Genomic DNA, 22,191 nt, shown 5'->3' with positions numbered 1-22,191 from the left:
ACTCTTGAAAGTTAAAAAGCGTGCTTGCCAATGGAGGAAACGTATCCTTCTGATGCCGTATTCGTTTGAACAGAGAGGTGATCGAAAAGAAGCCGGAGAAGTTTAAAGTCCAGTGTCTGACCGACATCAGAAACCTGTTCTTCCCAAATGTGGAGCCCTTCTACGCTGCCTTTGGCAACCGACCCGCTGTAAGTGTTCGACGGGGCCTCTAGCACTCTCAAAATGACTGCCTTTCCTGACGGCGGCGGCTGAAAGCCCTGGCTTGGGAGCGATCTCTAAAGCGCTATTACAAAGCCCGATTCCCAGCCCACATCCTGCAAGAAATGGCTTGCTGAATAGCTGTTTAACACTTAAATGATCTCCCGAACTCCCGTTTTCTTTAAAGGTTGGCACGGTTTGAAACAGGTGATGTGGGCTAGAAACTCCCCATTCCTCCCAGTCTCACCTAGCTGCTCCGTTTAAAGGGCAAAGGCGGGCACATCTGTGTGCCTTTTGGGTCACATGGCTGCCTGCTTGCTAAGTAAGCCAGCGAAATAGGAATACAGAATAGAGGATTAGACCCGTTCCCTCATACGGGAGACCCCCAAACCAACCCTAAGCAGGGTGGTGAATTCCGCCTTTCAGTATAAGAGCCTGTTGGTTCAAGTGGTGTGGTGTGCCATCCACGGGCCGGCTCAGCTTTCTAGAAAGCCTGTTCATGTCTTCACTTACTGACCTGGAGTTGAGCTGGGCACCAGCAGTCCAGTAAGAAAACTCTGGTACCTTCAAAATTGTGACACAAGGCAGTGGCTAAGGAGATGAACGTTAGGGGCTGCCAGACGTACAGGGCACGTGGTAGACTGTGCCCGCTGCACCTCAGTTCGGGGACAGATGGGAGGACTGAGGCCCAAGGTTGGAAGGTGGGGGTGTGTGGGGAGGGTGGGTTTCATAGCCTCACGTCAAAGGGTATTTCTTGACAGCACAGCTTGGCTAGTGAACATCTTATAACATTCCAGGAGGTCGGGCATGCTGCATGTTTGCCCCCATGGTTTTAAAGTACATGTTCCATGGCCTCTGCCCAATACAGGATGTCTACTCCTACAAGCAAGTCGGAGTGTCTCTGAATAGAATCTTCACCGTCAATCCCAAAGGAGAGCTGGTGCAGGAACACGCGAAGACCAACATCTCCTCGTGAGTCGCGGGGACAACTCCCGGGGGTGCTCTGTGGGGGCCACTGCACTGGCCCTGCGCCCTTCCCTCGAGGCCGTTTCTGTTCCTCATCGCCTGTGCTTTCCGCTCTCTTCCTCTTTGGGAAAAAGAAGGGCTTGTGACTTCTTGTCACTTTCCTCAGACTTAATCTTTGAACCATTCAAATTCACCTCTGGAAAGAAAAAAGCAATCTAATCCGTTGCCCCCCTGGGTCTAAAGTTCCCGCAGTGGCTAGTGTCTGCTAGTGCAGGGGATTGAGTGGCTTTTGCAAACCCGTGGTTCGGATTTACCCAGTTAATTCTGGGAACCCAGCATGAGAATTAGAAGTTCAACCGCATTGAATTGTCACATGCAGCTATGTATCTAAAGACCAGAGCTGTTCATGCCTTCACATCCTGGCCTGTAATAATGTTCTGGCCAGAAACACTGTTGTGTGTTGTTACAAGAATTCCGCTTACATATATTTTGGTCAAAACCCAGTTTCCCTGAGTCCGCCGGCTAACTTGGATCACGGTTTTTAATGAGGCATTCTGTGGGGCTGTGGAGTCACCTGGGCCTCCAGGAAGTGCGCCGCTTACGGCCCCTGCATCTTAGAAGGGAGAACATTTCCTCCCCTGGGAGCCAGCCTTTGGGGCGCTTTGCCTGCTGGGGGATGTCAGGCCAGGCCAGCAAGTGCCCTCCCACCTGGTCTGTCTTCAGAGGCAGGGCCTCCGTTGCCTGGTCTGCGCAGACCTGGATAAGAGTGTGTGGAGTGATCCCAGGCGCCCTATGGCAGCGTTAGACGGGAATTCGCGCTCTCCTTCTGCCAGTGGGAATGTGGACTCCTGCAGAGCCACCTCTCCCTTTCGAGATGATCTCGGAAGCGGCTGGAGCCTAACTCCCCATCAGTTGTCCCCTTTCAGGGAGGAGAGGAGGGAGAGGGAGCCACGACCCTCTGCCGCCCCTCACCAGGTCAGCCCCTGCCAGACTTCCTTCTTACCCTAAGAACAACAGCACAGCCTCGATTGTTTCTTAGCTTAGTCCTGTCTCCTTAAGTTCTTCCCTCTCCTTTGTCAAGAATGGCTGCCCCAGCGATGTCAGCATTCCGTGCCCTCCGTGTGGAACAGAGCCAGGAGGTTTCGGTGGAAGGTCCACACGAGAATGGCAGGGGAGTCGGCCGAGCTGGCAGCCAAGTAGCAGCCTGGCTTGAGGGGCATGAGAATGGGGCTTCTAGGATCCCAGCTTTGCCTCGAAGGCCTGTGCGGGCAGGTATTCCATTTGCTGACATGCTGGCACGGAGGTGCGTGCTGGGTCACCTAGAGGAGACCGTTGAGCTGATTGCCAAAGAAAAGCTTAAATCTGCTGCACAGACCGGGGCGTGTGCTCGCCCCCATGAGAGTGTCTCTCCTCCCTCTGGGAGACACATTCTCTCTATGCCTCGAACATGGTGCCGAGCCGAGGAGATGTCTGCTCCTCCGAGCCTGGCATGCCTTTAGGTAAATGGGATCCATGCAGGATGGAAGAGTTTGCTGCTTTGTTATGTTGTGGTGATGGTGGTTTTTCTGCATGTGTGAGTCGGCGTGTGAGCCCTGTGTGTTCTGACAAAGGCTGGGCCCGAAGGAGGCACGTGGACGGAGCTGGATGTGAGGGTCACTCTGGGTCTTGGATGCTCTGGGCCCTGCTCCCACAGCCACCATGCCCAGCAGACGCCTTAAAGCCAAAGAGCTTTTGTTAAAAAAAAATTGTGTTTGCTTTAATACGGACAAAGGAGAAAATGCTTGCTCATTAAGACAGATTTTCCCCAAGTTGTGCGAACACAAGATTTCTCATAAGTCCTTTGGAGGTCCTTTATTAAGTACACACGTCACCCTTGAGTGATATTGTTTTATGCCTGAGAACATGCGAATTGCTGGAGCTTGGCTTTCAAAGGCTCCGTTCAGGTTCTTAGGAAATGGGCCCCAGCTGAGGGGGGGTCCCCGGGTGTCAGGGAGTGGCTGAGGGTGTCAGCATCCCTGCTGGGAGGCACGCCCCGTGCGGCCACTGCACTTCTCGTAATTCAAGCCAGAACAACTGGCGCCCCTTAAGATACATGGGGAACAGGAGGGACTGTTCTCTGAGAATCACGGCTAATCCCACCCTCCGTGTGGGAAGGATGAAGCCCCTGGGGCCCAGGGAGGGCAAGGCTCTGGTCAGAAGTCACACAACTATGTCTTTGGACCTTGAGCCCCTCCAGGGCTTTCTTTCCCTAAAGACAAACAAACGCACAACTCCTCCCTACGAGTAGATGCCGACTCAGAGAGCCTGTGGGACGGGGAGAACTGCCCTGTGGGTTCCTGAGGCTGGAAACTCCCTACGGCAGTAGAAAGCCTCACCTTTCTTCCATAGAGCGGCTGGCAGTTTCGATCCGCTGACCTTGCGGTTAGCTTTATGCCCCCTTACGACATGCTAGGAATGCATCGCCGAGTAAGCCTACTGAGTGCCCAGCATGGGCGGGCCCTGGCTCCCAGAGTCAGCTCTGTCTGGCAGGGCTGCCATTCTGCCTCTTTCCCTTTTCAGGAAGAGGTCCTTTCCCAAGGTTGCTCAGCTGGTCAAGGGCAGCTCTGAAGACCAAGCCCTGTCTCCTCCACTCCAGGGCCCAAGTTTTCTCTTGGTGCCGTCAGCCAACCGCATTTGATGGTCCAAAGACGCCTTTACCTCGGATCTTTTCTTGGCGACACTGCACCTGCCTCTTCCTTGTCCTGCTGATTTCTAACACCCCCCACCCACCCACACACACACACCCAGTTGCTGCTCTGTGCTCCTCCCCTCCCCTGGCAGCACAGCCAAGTGTCCGTCCCACACCCCCTTTCCAAGAAGCATTTCTCCACCCAAGTCCCTTCAGACCACGGATGGGGCCCCTAATTGCCTGTGAGCGTAGTAGGGCATTGTTCCCAGTGGGGCCCAAGCTGGCCCCTCGGCTATGCGCTGAGCCCTGCACCTGCCGTGGCCCGTCGCTGGTGGTCACTCCGTCCCTTTCCCCTGCAGGTACGTGCGACTCTGTGAGGTGGTCGACCACGTGTTCCCTTTGCTGAAAAGAAGTCACTCCTCAGACTTCCCCTGCTCCGACACGTTCAGCAACTTCACCTTCTGGAGGGAGCCGCTGCCACCGTTCGAAAACCAGGACGTTCATTCAGCCTCCGCCTAGAACACGGCCCAGCAGCCTCTCTCTCGCCAGCAGTAGGGACGACTGGGCGTTGCACATTAAAGGATAAGGCTTTGTGAGCCTCGGGCCAGACTCGGAGACCCAAGTGCAGTCAATCCCTTACGGAGGGCATGCCCCCCTCCCTCGCCAAGGCTGTGTGATAGGCGGGTCTCCAGTGCTTCCCGGTGATGTGGGCCCGGAGAACTGGGTTGGAGGGTGCCCTGTCACCTGGGGAAAGCCAGAATCGCACCCCATTTGTTAAAGAGTGAGGGACGCAGGGGACCTGTGTGCTGCTCAGCAGTGCTTGTGCCCCCACCATGCACAGGGCCGGGAGGACTGCAGGGGCCCAGGGATCTTCGCTGAGGCCTTTGGGAAGTGTCCAGGTTCCGCTGGTTCCCAGCTTGGTCCTGGGGAGTGTTGCCTTGCAGTATTTGCCTCTATGGGCCTAGTTTTCAAGCGATACATTCAAGCATACCCCAAGTGATCGGCATGTCTCTGCGCCCCCCGCATTCTGCCTTCTTGCAGCTAAAGGTTGGGACATTGATGCCTTCATGCGTCTGTGGCCGGCACTTGTTCGCGAATGTGCATTCATCTATAGCTCTCTGTCACTGTGCCATGCCTTAACTTCAGATCACAGCCAGTGTCATTACGGCCGTGGCTTTCACAGTTCAGTGCCCCAGCAAAGGGGCATGCCGAACATGCGGGTTTGAGCAGAGCTTATGCCAACTGATGGTGGTGCTGGTGGTGATGTGGCCTGGGTGCTCTCAAAAACAACCAGTTGGTTTGAAGACCATAGTTTCAGGAAGCTTATATTCCTTATGGGCACCATTTATTACTTGATCGGATTGGGTGGTGGTTAAGAGCAATTTAGCCAGAAGGGATTCCACTAATAAGCCAAAAACCAAAATGTGTCTGACGATCCAAAGGCCTTTTTCTCCCTGTCTCATAAGACTGACCACCACTCTTCTGGGATTTTAGAGTAAAACTGTATTATTTCTTTTCTCTCTCAGCTCCCCCTCCACTCCCTCACCCACTCTTTAGGGTTAAATGCAAATGGATGGGCGATCACTTGGAGTGCTTTTTTAAATTGTTTATTCAATTGGCTTCCGGAGAGAGCAGTTTGAAAAGTGAAAAGTTATTTGGGTCAAAGATTTTGCTGTATTTTTTGACTTGGGTAGTATTTTTTTTTTTTAGGAGTGCTTTACCCCAGTGATTGAAATGTTTTTGTGTTTAAGTAGCATCGTTAGCGTCCCAGGAGGAACAAAGCTGAACAGTCTGATGACATTTTACTCTTTCTGTGAAAGAAAACCTCTCTACTAGGCCTGCCTTCCTGGGGAGGGTGGGGCGGGCAGTCTCTGTGAACTGTGAGGGCTTCCTTCACTCCTGGGCCCTTGTCCCCCTTGTGGACATCCAGAGAAGGACAGGCATCCCTGTGTGCAGGTGGGGGTCCCCCGGTATGCATAAAAACACAAACGTGCAAATGAGAACCCCTCTGGGGGCATTAAAGTATTTGGCCAATAGCTCTGCTCTTTCACTAGCCACTTTGAGCGGCGCCATGAAGCCCTCTGTCAGTGGGCTCCGCTGAGCTAATCCCAACCCTGGTGACCAAAGGGCCAGCTCATGGGTGTACAACGGTTCACCCACTTTCCCCCTGGTCCCCGGGAGGAGCTCTGGCCCAGAGCCTAGGGGGAGGGGCCCTCTTCCAGTTTGCCCTTCACCAGGACAAACACCGCCGCCCACACTCAGAGCAGAGCAGAGTTTTGGGAGCATGTACCTTGGACCTCCTCCTTTGGGTGTCCTCGAAAACCCACCCCCTACCCTGGGCAGCAGCATGCCTTCTAGCAAGCCTGTCAGATTTCTGTGGACCTGGGGAGGGGCTGTAGCATTAATTATCGCCCCACCTCGAAGCTTCTGACCTGAGACCCAGATGCAGGCCACAGCCACGTGTGTGTTGAGTGCTTGTACGGGCTGATTACCCACTGCACCCCGTGGTTCAGCGCTAGAGTGCTGTATTTGGACCACACGTCAAAAGCTGCCCTGTGGAAGAGTCACTCTGTAGTGACAAGCCATCAGATGCTATCATATGAGATGAAGCACAGGGGGTACCACACCTGGGACACTGGAGGCAGTGAGCCCACCTTCCAAGGGACTTCCCCTGCCAATCTTAGGTTGGGGTCGCTGCTTTAAATATATGTACTTGCCACACGTGTTCTGTACCTGTATATGCGGGTGCGGCGATGTGATACTTGATTGTGCTGGATGGATTGCAGGAGTTACGAATCCCATAATAAATGAGATGGATGAAAGAACTCTGAGCATCAGGTGTGTGGATTTTTTAGTCGTTCTCCTTAAGCTATTAAGCTGCTGGCTCTCTAGTGTGTCTTATCAATCATACCATTTTTATTCTCTACTTTGAGAAAGACTTGAGGGAATGGAACTGTTCAGTACGGGGGAATAAAAGGGCCAGCCTTTCCTCGTTCTTGTAGATTGACGGTGGTGCAATCTCACGGTGCCATGGAGGGATGAGGGAAGAGAGGTGGGAGAGGAAGGAGGAGCATGGACGTTGGGCTTTCACTGCCTAACGGGGTGATTGGAGTGCCCGCCTGCGGTTCATGGTTGTGCTTCCTTTGGCTCTCTGGCCGGGCCCTTGCTTGGAGTTGAAGGGGTCTTCTTGTAGCCTCCCCTCTACTGCCCTCAGTGTGCGGGCTCTTGACTTCTCAGCTGTATGTGCCCCGGGTTAGTTTTTCATTCTGAATGAACGACGTGACATCTTTGACTAGTTGACTCTTACACACCAAAAACTGTCATGATTCCTATCGATTTTGCACATTGTCCACATGGCCAGAGATTCGCTATTGATTTGCTCACGCCAGCCCTAAGTGCTTTTGGCACGGAGGGTTCCGGGTCCTTCGATGCTTGAAACGTAGCTGCATACGTCACCAGGCTAGTCCCCCAGGAAACCTGAACCTTGGGACACTGCAGCCCGCCCATCTCTGCACAGGCAGACAATTTAATGCTCGCATGTTTCAAAAACAAGGAGCCTTAGTGGTGGAGTGGCGACATGTCGGGCTGCTCCCTGCACGGCCAGCAGTTTGAAACCACCAGCCGCTTCACAGGAGAAAGAAGAGGCTTTCTACTCCCAGAAAGAATTAAGCCTTGGGAAACCCACAGGGACAGTTCAGGGTGGCCGAGGGTTGGCATTGACTCGGTGGCAGTGAGTTTGGTGTGATTTGATATCTTCAAGACAAGAGTCACAGATGGATTCCAACTCTGTCCGTTTTTGGCCTTGTTGTATGATAAAAATGAATACAAGTACCTGTTTGCTCACCGCATGCTGGCCCCTCCCGAAGCTGTGCCCCAGGCTGCCTTCTCCAGGTAGCTCTGCAGGCAGCTGGGGGAACCGACAGGGTAGGCTTATGGTGCAAAGGCCAAGCAGCACCGAGGATGGAACCACTCAACATCAGCTTCAGAGCTCAGCGCGCCCTTCCCTATCAAAGATGGCAAATGCTGCCCTGGTAACCACCTGGCACGATAGATTGGTTATGGAGGGGAGTTGACAGGGTCCCATTGAACATGTTAAACCAGTCCTCATTCTAGCCTGAGGAATCTCCGAACCACCTGCTCCATTCATGTCTTACTCGTCCACCTCGCTGCCCGGGGGTGTGGTGGCTCGGAGAGCAGCCTGCCCCCGGCTTAGACTATGAGAAGCTGCTCTAAATGCCTCTTGGGTTCCCTTGTTCCTGCGTGCCCTCCGCTGCTGGTGTGAGGCCTGGGTACCTGAGGAAATCAGAACGTGAAGCTGACCCTGGAAGTTGGTGAGTGTTTAGCAGCACAGTTGTTAGTATAACCAAGGCCAGGGAAGAGACTGGCAGGGGCACTAGAATTAAGGCAACCAAGACGACTCCCATGACCCACCCAAAGGGTGTGTGTGTGTCAGAGTATATTTCTACATCGGTATTTAAATGTGCTGCCAATAGTGAGGGGGTACCCACCCCCCAAAAAAACACCCCACAGCCATGTATTTAATTTTTTTTTTTTACAAATCAACCTTATCACCTTCAAAGTACTCTCCATCACACTTAACACATTTGTCAAATCTGCAATTCCATTCTTGGAAAGATTTTTCAAACTCATCTGATGGCTGACAGCACCTCCCTCGTTTTTTCCCTCCACCTCTTCTATGTTGTCATCAAATCACTGTCCTTTCATGTCCCACTTCATTCTTGGAAACAAAAAGAAGTTGCATGTAGCAAACTCAGGTGAGTAAGGTACATGGGGCAAGAGAGGCATGCTGTTTTTTGCCAAAAGCTGGCACATAGCTGTGTGAGCAGGTGCTTTGCAACACCAGTCCCTCGTCTGCCACAAATCAGGCCTTTTTTGTCCCATACTGTTAGGCAATCTTTTCCAAACTTCTAAATAGAAAACTTGCTTCAGTTTGACCTGGTGGAACGAACTCCAAATGCAGTACTAGTTGACAGTTTCGTCCTTTCAGGAAGTTGACAGACGTCCAGAATGAGGTTTGTTGTCAATATTTCACCTTTTTTGAAATGAGAACACCACTTGTACACTTGTTTCCCCATAGCGCTGTCCTTGTAAGCTGTGTCCAACATCACAACAGTTTCTGTGGCATTTTTCCTGAGCAGGAAACAACATTTCATAGTCTCACGATGTTCTCTTAAATCTGCCATCACAAAAAACAAGGTTCGAGTGAAACTGCTTTAATGAAAAAATTCAATGTGACCAGAGAGAACCTTCCCAGGAGATGCCACTGGGTACACTAACTCAGAGTGAGTTGCTGGATACTTGCCTAACAGGAAAAATGCATACCACAAAAGTTCCACCCAGTGGAGTTTACTAGACACACTCATTAATGTTCATATGTGTATAAGAAAGAGCTTTATAAAAGAGCCATTGTATATTAAAACATCCTGGCCCAGTCCAGATCCAGTCTGTAAATCTGATACTAGCCCGTATGTCTGATACTAGTTCATAAATTCTCCTACAAACTCATGCAGCACATGCAATGATGCTGAAAGCAGGAAGATCACAGGCCAGTGGGTGAAAAGTCTTGTGGAAGCATCTCAGCACTGGCATAGTTCTTCATGTGGCTCCTCCAGTCCCAGGGCTCTGACTCAATCAGCATAGCTCCATGTGGTTTGTCAACAGAATGTGAAGCAGAGAGAGTGTGTCCGACGTCCAGGGAGGAAGACAGGAGTTCCCAGAATCCTCAGGAGAAGGCCATATCCACACACAGGCCTCACTGACTATGACCTGATTGACAAGCTTGACTCCCACCCCTTTGCTCAAGTTGACGTTATATAACTGCCACAGCCCTCCCAGTAAGTGCTTTCCTTGCGAACCTCCCCCGCCCTCCCCCCTGACTTGGGTGGAGAGTTAGGGTGTCAAAGAGGAGTTCCTTAAGAGAACAGTTTGGGATCAGAGTGTCCTGACAGCCCTGAAATTGAACCAGCCAATGTCACCGGTTTGTAAGAGGGAGTGCTTGCACCTAAGGACTATTTGGAGCAGTGATTCTCAAAGCCTGGCCTTCCCACCTGCAGCTTCAGCCTCACCAGGGCGCTGGTTAGAATACTTGTGCATTCTACTCTGGACCATCAGGGACCTTGTGGTTCAGTAGCTGACTGATGGCTGGCTTTGAACCCACCCACTAACAACAGTAGCCCTGCATGGGAAAGGGCCCGTGATGTGCTTCGGTTGGGATTGCCGGTCAGGACCCTGACACACAGTGTCAACATCACCACCCAACGCCTGGAGTCCTTGGGCACTGCAAACAGTTCATGTGCTTAACTGTAATACATGAACGAGCTCAAACCACACCACTTTATGAAAATTACTATCTTTTACTACAGCTAGCTGGGCAGGGAGAGGAGGCTAGTGCCTGGAAAAGGCCTCTCCACCCTCCCCTAGGGTGGCAGACAGCCTTCATGCCAGGTAAGCCAGGGGGCTAGATTGGGAGGGTACACTCTGTAGTTACATCCTTTGTTGATTGGGCAGGCAGGACATGGGGAGGGGGTCGGGAGGGGACACCTGCAAGGGGTCAGGGTCTGTCAAGACTTACTACATTCCTTGCTTATCTGGCAGACAGGCTATCTGGAGGGGTTAGGGGCACATCCGCAGGGTGGGGCCAGGTCTGTCCGGAGGTGGGAGGGGCTTATCTGGCAGCAGTCTGTGGATGAGTCAGTCCAACAGGAAATAGGGTGGGCCTAGGGACAGCAAGGTTGAGGTCACACGAGATAGCAATTTTAACAAAATGGTGTTCTTCAAGCTAAGTTGGGTTACTACGGACTGCTAACCAAAATGCCCGCGGTCCACTCAGAGGTACCTCGGAAGAAAAGACTGTTTCTTGGCTTTGCAGGAGAAAGAATTCACACCGCAGCCCGGTTTGTGATCCAAGTGGGTTTTAAAAAAGGACAGAAAACGTTTCAGGCTTCAGTCACGGAACACAGACACCCTCATGGGACTGCACACCCACACGCGGCAGCCTGAGGCCAGAGAGACCGAGCCACGGCCCAGCAGACGGCTGGAGCAGCCGAAGGGAAAAGGGCTTTAAATGGTCTCCAGGTTCTGGCCTTTAGGGCCTTTGGCTGGGAGGCCTGGTCAAAGGTACAGGCTGACCCCATTGGCTGAATTAAGCTCAGCTGGCCTAGGTTAGGCCAACCCAGGTGGGTGGTACAACCCAGGTTTGGGCTTGAATTGGCACATACCCCGTAGCCTTCATTGGCTTCTGACCTCCTGTAGGGGGCCTTTAGGCACGGAGCGGAACAGTCCCCTGTCCTACCTAACAAATTCATTTAGCAGCAACTGATTTTAACCCAAAACCCACTGCACCAAACTCTAGGATGGTGCCTCTCAGGGTCAGGTAGAGGCCTGGATGACCCCTCAGGACTGAATGAACCTGAATCACCTCAGCTGATCCACTCCATGGATCATACCAATGGCATCAGAGATTTGGATGACCTATCCCAAATTGCCTGCTGTTATCCATTCCAGAAACCTTGTCCAGATAACTGATGGACTCGCCCCACCCTGTTGACTACCTCATATGCTAATGAGGTACACAAACCTTGGATAAGGAGACCAACCGTTATGCTCTAATAAGGACCAATCAGGAGACAGGAATAAGGGCCAATGGGAAAGCAAGAGAGGGGATGAGGCGGAACCTATGGGGTACCGCTACCCGACCCCTAGGTAATTCAAGGTGCTAACCCTGGACGTTGGCAGCTTCTCCAAATCACCAGGTGGCCCGCTTCGGGATTGAATCCTAGTTTGCTTCTTAAATCGTTGCTCCGTTGACTGTCCTGTCTGTCATCCTGTCTGGTCTCCGTGTCTTGCATGTGCGGCTCCCTCTGTTGCGGTGGCAAACCACTCCAGAGAAACTTGGTAGCTTACCTGCGAGGAAGAAAGCCCCAGCGACGTGGACTCTGATAACGTAAGCGTGCTCGTGCGTCTGGGCCCAGGTGTAAGAATATGAATAAAGGTGTAAGAGATGAATAAAGCCAGCCCGGGGGTCCCCTTCTCCAGGAGAAAGAGCAGCACCTTCACCCTGGTGTTCCCCTCTTGTTTTACCACCGCTGCCGCCCCCGGCTCACTTCCCAAAGTACCCACAGGCACAACGGCGGGCCCCTGGTGGCCCTGGCCAGAACGAACACGATTGCTTTGCGTGGGCACAGAGGTCGCACTGGAGGGAGAGGTGGCCTTGTCCCTGCCTGTCTCCTGAAGCAGAGCGGCGGAAACCCGACACAGGTGCTCCCTGGAGTCGCAAGGTGTCGTTGTTTTCCTTTAAATACCCAGCTCGCCGCCTGGCCTGGGGCACCTTCCTAGGGAGGCGGCTGGGAGGGGATTTCGCTTGGGCAGAGGGCCTGGGAATGAGCAGGCCTGGGCCCAGCCCAGACTTCTGGGGGGCTGCACCCCCAGCTCCTCCCCCTTCCCCCGCAAGTTGTCAGTCCAGAGGTGCCTGCCCCAGCTTCAGCGGCCTTTGGACTGGTGCAGGAAGTCCATTCAGGCCTGCCCTGCCTTTAATGAGTTTTGCAAGCAAGTGGCCTCTTCCTGTGACTCATTCTGTCTTTTGTGCACCGGAGATTGTGGTTTTAAGTTTCACTTTGGAAAGTAACCACTGGCTCGGCCGCTCTCTGCGCCGCTGCTGGAATCTGAACAAGTTACATTCATCTTGCAACAAAGAAATGTAAATGTCGGCCAGCTAGTCAGATTTCTGTTCCAATTGTAAAAACATCCTTTTTCCGAGCTGGCGGACAGAGCCAAGCACAGGAGAAATGGTTTATGTTTTCAAGGGTCACATTCATTTGGGAACTTCATATTTTCCCTTTCCGAGTGGCTTGACGGCTTGGCTTTTGTGCTTTGTCTTCTTGATTCATATGTAAGGGCGATCCTAAAAATAAACAGTGCTTGTGGACTGAGTGAGGCAGCTCACCTCTGATGTCCTGAAGGAGACCTGGTTTCTGGACAAGAGTCTGCCTTCTTGCTTCCATGAAGCAGACATTGATGAGCATAGAAGTGGTGCCTTCCGTGCACAGTAGAACATTGTTCGCCTGCACGTTCCAGAGAAAGCGGTCGGCACCTGGGTAGCTGAATTTGCTGGCATTTGAGATCATGTATCAAATGGCAGTTTGTTTCCTCAAATGTAAGTAACTACTCACTAACTCTGCCATTGAGTTGATTTTTGGCTCTTTGCAACTCTCTGTATGTACAGGGCGGGGTAGAACTGAGTTTCCGAGGTTCTCAATCTCCATGGGAGTTAGAGAGCCTCATCTTTCTCCCACAGATAGGGCTGGTGCTTTTGAACTGCTGAACTTGCAGTTAGTAGTCCAGTGTGCAACCCACCATGCCAATGGGGCTCCTAAGTAACACAGTCATGTTCAAAGACTTCCAGTGTGGACCTAGATATGTACCGGCAGATAGCGGTGGCACTTATAAATTCAGTTATAAAATCACAAAGTGAAAGGTAGAAAGATTAGGGATAAAGGGGCATTGTCTCCATCAAATGCCTACACTAAAGGAAAATTGGCTGGCTGTGCCACAAATAAAGAGATCGGGCAAACATTAGATACCTATAAGAAAATTCAGAACTGAGCATGCTCAGACCCAGGTCACCTAGGCCCAGGGGTAGGTCAACCTGAACACACGACACCTGATACACGCAATAACTACATCACACAGGTACACCTGAACTCAGTCACTGAGATCTGACACTAAAACCCTCAAGACGCCCGGCCCCTCCCACCCCACCCCCCAGCCAGTGGGGATAGGAGGGAATAAATAGCAGACATGACCCTCTCTCTCAGGTGCACCCTTGCAGGTCGAAGTGTGGGACATTTCCTGGGTGCGCACGTGGGCCCTTTTAGGACTCACCCTCTCTCTGTCCCGAGCTTTTCTTCCTTTTTGGTTCAGGCACCCCTTCGGCTCTGTGGACTTCTCTAAAAGGCCATTTTTCCATGCAGCTTTCTGCGCTCCCCACAAGTGACTGCCTTCAGTCGAGAAGTCCGCAGCCCCCCTCTCGGCCTTGCCCGCTTTCCAGAGAGAGAGTGTACTGTCTGAGACGGTCATCCCGGAAACTCTCTCATAAAGGTTACTTGAATTTGCAAAAGTGCTTCTGCCACGTGAGTTCTTTCAGCATTGAGAAGAACTGAGGCAAACCACCCAGAAACCTAACCAAAGCATTTTAAACTGCGGTCAAGTCCTAGTGGCAAGCCACTGCCTGGTCCGGCGCCGTCCTCACACTCTTTTCTCGGTTTGAGCCCATTAAGAAACGTACCTCCCTGCCATCGAGCCGTCACGCATAGTGCCCACGTAGGATAGGGCAGAACATACTTTGGGCAGGTTAACAGGAGAGATCAGCTCCTGTTCCTGAGAAGGACAGCGTGCTTGGTCAAGCAGAGGGGCAGGAAAGAGGATTGAGCCCAGCTGCAGAATGGGCTCAAGCGTGGAAAGAAAGGCCACCACGGCACAGGACCGGTGGGGTTCGTACTCTGTACAAAGGGTCTCTGTGAGTCAGAACTGACCCGGCACCAGGCCGAAGGCACCTACCTGCTATAACCCCAATCTCCGGGCGTGATTACAGACCCTCGGGCTAATAGGAACAGGGGAAACTCCGGAATGGAAATGAAGGGTCGCTTAGAGGTGGCCTGGAGGGTTACCTGTTTGGCGGCTTACCTGCAAGGCCAGCAGTTTGAGAACCAGCTGAGTTGGCATCCAACTTGGTACCTCCCGACAACAACGAGTTTCTGGCAAGTACGTTTAAGGCGACTTAGGCGTCGGCCAAAGTCCCTCGCTTGCTCGCTCACTGTCATTGTGTTGATTTCCGCTCAGAGTGAGCCAGAGGAAAGGGGCCTGGGGGCTTCTGGGACTGTAACTCTCTACGGGAGTAGAAAGCCTGGTCATTCTCTCATGGAGAAGCTCGTGGTTTCAAACTGCTAACCTTGCTGCTATTGGCCCACTGCTTCATTGCTGTTTTTTAAAATAATGCAAATGGCTGACAAGGTCGATGCCTAGCTGAAAAGTGGGGAGTTTCAAATCTACTCGCATGTGCCTTTGAAGAAAGGCTTGTCAAGCTACTGCCCCAAACCCAGCTGTTAGCAACCCGATGGGCCGTGGTTCTCCTGGGACACGCTTGGGGCCAGGGTAGGTTGGAACTTATCTGAATACAGTTGATTTCCACCAACGAAACTGGACAACTCCTGTCAACTCTGGCTGAAGGGAGGTGGGGCCCCAGCTGGGCCTGAGTACTGGGGTACAAATGGAGTCCTTGTGAGGCCTGGGGGTCCTGTGGACACCTCCTCCCCGCAGTGAGCTCTTCTCCCCTTTATGGAACCCCCAGGGGAGAGCCTATGGTGAGCTGCTCCCCAAACCTGCACACACACTGTCACTCTTATGTAACCCCAGGGGTAAAATCACCCACATGTAGAGCTGCGCGTTTTAAGGGAGGTGGGTGGACAATTCTATTTCCAGAGAACCATACACTGTTTTGAAACTTCCAAGTGTGATTTTTGCTCTGAGAGCAATCTCCACTTGGCTTATAGGGACGTGAGGGTGAAAGGACTTTCTCTGGGGACGGGCCAGCCGGGAGCCCCTCATTGTCACAGGTACCTCCTGCTACAGGAACCACAGCGGGTAGCTGAGCAGCCCCCAAATCCTTAAGATTGGCTTCAGAATCACAGAGCATCCAGAGCAGAGATAAGGACGGGGGAGGGGCTCTGCGATGACGGGACTTGAGGTGCGTGGGGACCTCACTGTATCCCCAGCTCCACACCCTGCACCATCACGTTAGTCGTAAAGCCCTGAGCCTGGGCTTCCTGAGGTACTCCTGAAATCCAGGGCGGCCAATAGCCTTGACATTGGCCTCCGTGACAGTGCCTGGCATTGGACATCCTTTCATAGCCGGGTTAGGTTGAGGCTCTCTGCTCCTGTAAAGAGTTAGGCTCGGACACCCACAGGGGTGGTTCTGCGCGGACCTACGAGTCAGTTTTGGCTCCATGGCGGTGCGTTTTTGTGGGAAAGCTGGAAGGTGGACATGAGTGGTAGTTAATTGATAAGCGTTGATGGCTAGTGAGTAACAACATTGAATCTGGCAAACAGTGAATCTGACATTTCACCTCCCCGGATGATCCTGCGAGTACCTCACCTGGGCTCTTCTTAACAACAGAATATGGCTGCTTTGAAATATCTCTTCGGGGATCATCTGCTGTCTCCTGTGCTGCTCTGGTTCAGCCATGAGCTCCACTCTACCTGGGACCTGCCCTTATAGGTCTCCCCACGGAGCACCGGTCACTATGCCTGGCAAAGACTGTCTCCTTAGAAAGCTTCCTTCGGCACCAGCTCACCTGCCCTCTCTTCTGCACCCCTTTCTGTGTCATCCAAAGTCTTATCCGGGCACCAGGTCGTTTATGCATAAAAAGGGAGTTTATGATCCCCCCTGCTGATTTCACATGGTTCCCAGGAAGCAAATGGTGATATGAAACAATGCTCATCCTGGCGCTCTGGAAGCCGTAAGTTACGGCATAACTACAGGTTTTATTATCCTGGCAGCAAATGCTCTTTCGTGTTCCAGGCCACTGCAAATGGTAGCAGACAGTTTCCTACTAGGAGTACCTACGAGTTAGACTAACATTCATAACAACAATCTATAGAACTATAGGACTCTTGACAGTAGCCGTCAGTAGCAGTTATATTAGGTGGCATGATAACAGATCATTATATGATGGTGTACATTGACGACACAGGGCTAACCACACTTTGTATCTAACACACTATACTCCCCGTACACTGGCCTTTTTGTTGCTTCTGGTCTTATGTTCAATGCTGCTTGCTACTGCTGTAGGAAAAAAACACATTGATAATTGGGTGAAGGTTTGCAGAGCAGATCATCAGTGTTGCATTCGTATACCATGTGTTTGAACTTGTCCATTGCCATCCCCTCCAGCGCCGGCACTGATCGCACGGCCTCCCTGGCTTCCTGTCTCCATCCCGCTTTCTTGTCTCGCCATTAGCCTGTGCTTCCATCCCTGGGTCAAGGCCACACTCTGAATCCTCTGTGTTTGATTATTCTAACACTGGGGTGGTTCAGCTGCAGAATCAAAGGATAATCAGGGGTCATAGTCTTTGAGGTTCTACCAGTGTTTATGTGGCCAGCAAGCCTGGCTCCTCTTAATAGCATTGCTTTGGACAAGTCCCCTTTTGGAGTGCCTACTGTTAGCAACCCGACTTACAATGACCCCATACACCATGGACAAAGCCCTTCCTGGTTCTGTCCCTCCCCCTGACCCCTTGTCGATCAGACAGAAGCAGGTCAGAGAACTGATTCAAAAGTAGATAGGCCTAAGACTGGAAGCTCTTCAGCATGGTGAGAACAGGTTAATAGCCCCCAGGTGATCTAGAAGTCAGGTTACTGGCCTGTGTGGGCCTTGGCCTATCGTCACACATCTCCACCACTGGATGGACCTCAGGGCCCCACTCTGGGACTTAAATTCAGGTTCCCTGCATGGGCAAAGAGAGTTCTACCACTGAACCATCGCTGCCCCTTTACAGGCAGGAAGTCCACTTACTGTAAAGAAAAGTGCCACTCGGAGAGAGGATGGTTTGGGTAAGGTCATCCAATTGGTCCAAGGCAGACTTAGAACCCAGCTTTCAGCTCCAGCATACGTCCATGCCCTCAGGCTCGGCCAACTGTTTCCAGCAGCAGAGCTGTCGGTGGAGGAGGGTGAGGGGGAGTTTGAGGAAGTATCAGCAAGAGTCACTGCTTGCCAAATGGACTACCACATCGTACCACCTGCTGCCCGAGAACTTTAGGTGCAAGAAAGGTGGCAGTGTCCACCCTGAGCTGAGGGAGCTGTGCATCTCCATCACGGAGCAGAGCCATGCGGGAGGCTTCGGGCAGTCTCTGCGCGGCGGTGCTCAGGGCTGAATCCGCCTGGTGTGTGCCTTTGCTTTGTAGGAAGCAAACACATTTTGAAAAGCAGGGTAAGCACTTCCTGTTTTGACCAGGGACAGATGCAAACCAGACCCTGTTCTCACCAAGCTGAGCCTGACCTTCAGTTCAGAAATCTCTGCAAAGACACAATTAATTGCACTTGGATCGGGAAATGGAGCCATATGTAACTGAAATTCCCGTCCAACATGCCATCGCCTGATGGACGTCAAAGCTCTGCCAGGGTGCCAGGACACCTGCCACTTGGTCACTGCTAGCGTGAGCTGATGGAAAGCATTTGGGGCCCTGGGAACGCGGCTCAGGAAATCGCCTCGCTCTTCTGGCTTCTATTCCTTTTTCTTTTCTTTCGCCACCCAGGTATGTCGATAGCATGACAAGACAAAGGGAATGACACTCATGTTCAGTTGCCAAACTCCAGATGTGTCATTTTACGGTGGAGATGCTAATTGGTTTGGGGCTTCCTGTCTCTTTCAGGGGACAGGGACAGGCGGGTTGGAAACTTAGCCTGAAGGGGTATGGTAAGAGGTGGCTGCCTTCTAAAGGGTCTCTTTTCCTCCCCTTCCTGTTGTGTTGTGGTTAGATGCTATCAAGCCAGCTGCAACTCATACAACAGAACAAAGCCCTGCCTGGCCCTGCGCCATCCTCACAATAGTTCTTATGTTTGAACCCATGGGGGCAGCCACTGTGTCAATCCACCTTGGCCAAGGCCTCACTCGCTTTCTCTGCCCCTCTACTTAACCAAGCATGATGTCCTTCTCCCGGGACTGGTCTCTTGACAACATGTCCAAAGTGCATTCGACAATGCCCTTGCCTCTGAGGAGTTTTCTGGCTGTACTTCTTCCAAGGCTTCCAAGATCTGTTTGTTCTTTTTGCAGTCCACGGTACTTTCAATATACGTCAACCGTTTCACAATTCAAATGCAGTGCTGCTTCTTTGGTCTTCCATATTCAGTGTCCACTCACACATGCATATGAGGCGGTTGAATAATACCATGGCTTGGATCGGGCGTGCCTCAGTCCTAAAGTAACCTCTTTGCCCTTCAGCACTCTAACAGATGCCTGGTGCTGCAGAGCCACACAGTGAAATGTGTCAGTTGAGCTCTTGTTGGCTGCTTCCATAAGCATTGATTGTGGATCCAAGCAAGATAAAATCATTGACAACATCTTTTCTCCACTTATGATGCTACCCACTGATCCAATTGTGAGCATTTTGGCCTTGTTACATTGTAATCCGCATTGAAGGCTGCAATCCTTGGTCTTCATCAGCAAGTGATTCAAGTCCTCATCATTTTCAGCAAGCAGGGTTGTGTCATCTGCATATCACAGGTGGTTAATAAGTCTTATTAACCACCTGTGATATGCAGATAACAGCAACTCTTCGTCGTGTCATCCAGCTTCTCTGGTTATTTGCTCAATGTGCAGACTAAATAAGTATGGTGAGAGTAGACAACTCTGACACACACCTCTCCCGGGGTAGACCACACAGTATTCTTTTCCTGCGTCTTGATTCATGTGCTCATTCTGCGTGAGCACAATGTAGTGTTTTGGGATTCCCGCTCTTTTCCAGCCTCTCCACAGTTCGCTATGGTCCTCACATACTTGTGTTTTATCGTCAATAAAACGCAAGTAAACACTTTCTGGTGTTCTCTGCTTTCAGTCACATCCGTCTGACATCAGCAGTGAGACCCCTTGTTCCACAGCCTCCTCCTAATCCGGCCTGAACCTCTGACTGCTCCCTGTCAATGTGCTGCTGCAGCACTTGTTGGCTGTTCTTCCACAAATGTTTACTGGCGTGTGACGTCAATGATATTGTTCGATAATTTAAGCAGTCTGTTAGATCACTTTTCGTTAGAATGGGTACAGATATGGATCTTTTGCTGTCAGTTGGCCAAGTAGCTGTCTTTCTGATGTCATGGAGTACATGAATGAGTGCACCCAGTCCTTATCAGCTTGTTGGGATACTTCACTTGGTAATCCATCATTCCGGGAGCATTGTTTTTGGCTAATGTTTTCAGTGCAGCTTCAACTTCTTCCTTCGTTACCATTGGTTCTTGCGCATATGCTACTTCTTGAAATAGCTGAAGTATTGACCAGTTAATTTTGGTACAGTGACTCTGTGTGATTGATATTGTAGAATTCTTGGAAAGTGGCTTTTCCTCGGGGACTATATCTCTTCGCATCTACCCGAGTTTTGAGATCAGGTCATGCCACTACCCCTGTCCAAGGGAATGTGTCAGGCCTAGTTGGTGAGAGAAACAAATCCGGAGACACTCACATGTGTAAGAAAGCGCTGTATATCAAGAACTAGTTCTACATCAGGAAAACATCCCAGCCCAGTCCAGATCAAGTCCGTAAGTCTGATACTAGTCCTTCAGTCCCTCTTCTGACTCACGCAGCACATGCAGCGATGCAGGAAGATCACAGGCCAGTGGGTTCAGAGTGTAGTTCCCATGGCAGTGAAAGCATCACAGGGCTCTGGCAGGTCTCGGAGTGGCCCGCCAGCAGGAAGGTGAGGGCAGAGGGTGGGGGATGGGCGTGCGGAAGTTCCCAGGACCCTCCTTATGAGAAGGCCATGCCCACAAGGAGTCACCGGCAGGCTGTGACCTGACTGACAGGTTGAATAACACGCCATACACTGTTATATATCTTCAAATTGACATGAAATTATATAACTACCACAGGGCCTATGAGCAAAGTGGATATTATCACTCCTGGATCAAAATAGCTAAAAGGTAGGGGGTGCCTTTTCCACCTTGGACTGGATGCAAAAGTACCAAAAGGCGGAGGTACAATGTGGGTCTCTCAATCACCAGGTGGTAAGTGACCTTCTAAATACAAAAAGGGACTCCGTTGTGTGAGAATGAAACTTTCCTGGTGTTAATCCTGAGATTTAGGAGTTTATTTGTGATAACCACTGGCGTTACCTGTCACAGGAACAAGAGACGAGATAAGAGACAAGATTCAGATTGGAAAGAAGGGTGTCAGTAGCACGGTGCCATATCCACTTCCGGGGGAGAGACCCACCAGGGCCTTCTGGGATATTACCACCAATGTGTTTTAGGAGGGGTGGTATTTAGACTGACGTTTATGTTTTATTTTATGCTCAAGCTTATGTGTGTTTGTTAAAGGTCCCTCCCAAAACCAGAAACCAAACACCCAAACAACAACAAGAAAAGTTGCACTTCCTGCCATCAAGTGGATTCCGACTTATCATGACCTGGTGTGGCACGGGAGAACTGGCCCTGTCGGCTTCCAAGACCACACCCTTTTTGTTTTTTTAATACGTGATGTTGATTTATTCTATTTTTTTTTCAATACTGTTATTGGGAGCATTTACATCTCTTGTCACAATCCATATATTCATCCAGTGTGTCGAGTACATTTGCACATATGCCACCATCATCATTTTCAAAGCATTCTCTTCTCACTTGAGCCCTCCTTATGAAAAGGTCATGCCCACAAGAAGGGTGTGACCTGATTGACAGGCTAAGCTCCACCCATACACTTTTATATCTTTTCAAGTTGACATGAGATTCTGTAACGACCACACAGCCTCATCCTGAATTCCATCTGTGTTAGAGCAGGTGGAGAGAATAGTTGAGCAGGTGACAAGAACAGGCCTCAAGAGCAGTGATGAGATGTCTGGAGATGGTCCACCCAATTGATCCTGGCACTGTAGGAGTATGTATACCCAGTTGAGAGGAGGCCAGGATCCCCTGGGACATGCTGGGACATGCTGCCATCATCTGAGAGCACTGGAAAGATTGGGGAGGAAAATGGAAATGCTAATGTCATGTGAGACAGGCTTTAGACCATCGGATTTTCATTATTCCAGGGGAGGGGAACCTAGCAGGCTGGAGACTTAGGACAACACAGATTCCATACGGATTGCTCGTGCTCACGTGGTTGAGATTCAACAAAGGAACACTAGAGTTAGAGTTTGGGTTTCCTTAAGTTCAAAAGGCAGTTTGAAATCTTATGCTTTCAGACTCCCTTTTTATGGGACCCTATAAAGAGACTCCTAATTGTTTGCAAGTTGTTTGAATTCTGAAGAATTGAAAAAAAAAGATGTACCTCAAATTTGTCAATTCCAGGTCCCCTCATAAGGGGATTGGCTGAACACACAGGTGTGAAGCAGAGGCTGGACCCAGCCTAGACTCCCTTTCCACTCCTCCTCCTTGCTCTTCCACCCTAAGGCAATCAGCTTCACTTTCTGATGTGGCTGTCAGCCCGCCTATTTTTCAGTTAAGTAGCTTGTAGGTATTGTTTTGTAGGTAATATTTATAAAGCATTTGCTAAGTGAGAGCTTTATACTACGGGTCCCTGGGTGGCAAGCTGTGAAAGCACTTGGCTACTAACTTTTAGAGAGACAATTTAAGTGCACCTGA

General features: G+C 51.1%; 1 protein-coding gene across 4 annotated transcripts in view; it reads left to right on the top strand.

The window, feature by feature from the left end:
- Window positions 1-6,657, top strand: part of LPIN1 (lipin 1) — a 180,842-nt gene extending 174,185 nt beyond the window's left edge. For all 4 annotated transcript variants that reach the window (XM_045286973.1, XM_045286974.1, XM_045286976.1 and 1 more), the window contains exons 19-21: window positions 74-188; window positions 1,067-1,170; window positions 4,192-6,657. In XM_045286973.1, coding sequence (XP_045142908.1) covers window positions 74-188; window positions 1,067-1,170; window positions 4,192-4,351 — 379 coding nt within the window. In that variant the 3' untranslated portion in view covers window positions 4,352-6,657. The remainder of the gene's footprint in view (window positions 1-73; window positions 189-1,066; window positions 1,171-4,191) is intronic.
- The last annotated feature ends 15,534 nt before the right edge of the window (window positions 6,658-22,191 follow it).

Source organism: Echinops telfairi, unplaced genomic scaffold (assembly GCF_000313985.2).
Source record: "Echinops telfairi isolate 266 unplaced genomic scaffold, ASM31398v2 ScPeMD7_9;HRSCAF=40, whole genome shotgun sequence".
In the NCBI taxonomy this organism is placed as follows: domain Eukaryota; kingdom Metazoa; phylum Chordata; class Mammalia; order Afrosoricida; family Tenrecidae; genus Echinops; species Echinops telfairi.
Note: the sequence above shows the minus strand (reverse complement) of the source record. Positions and strands in the feature narration are given on the sequence as shown.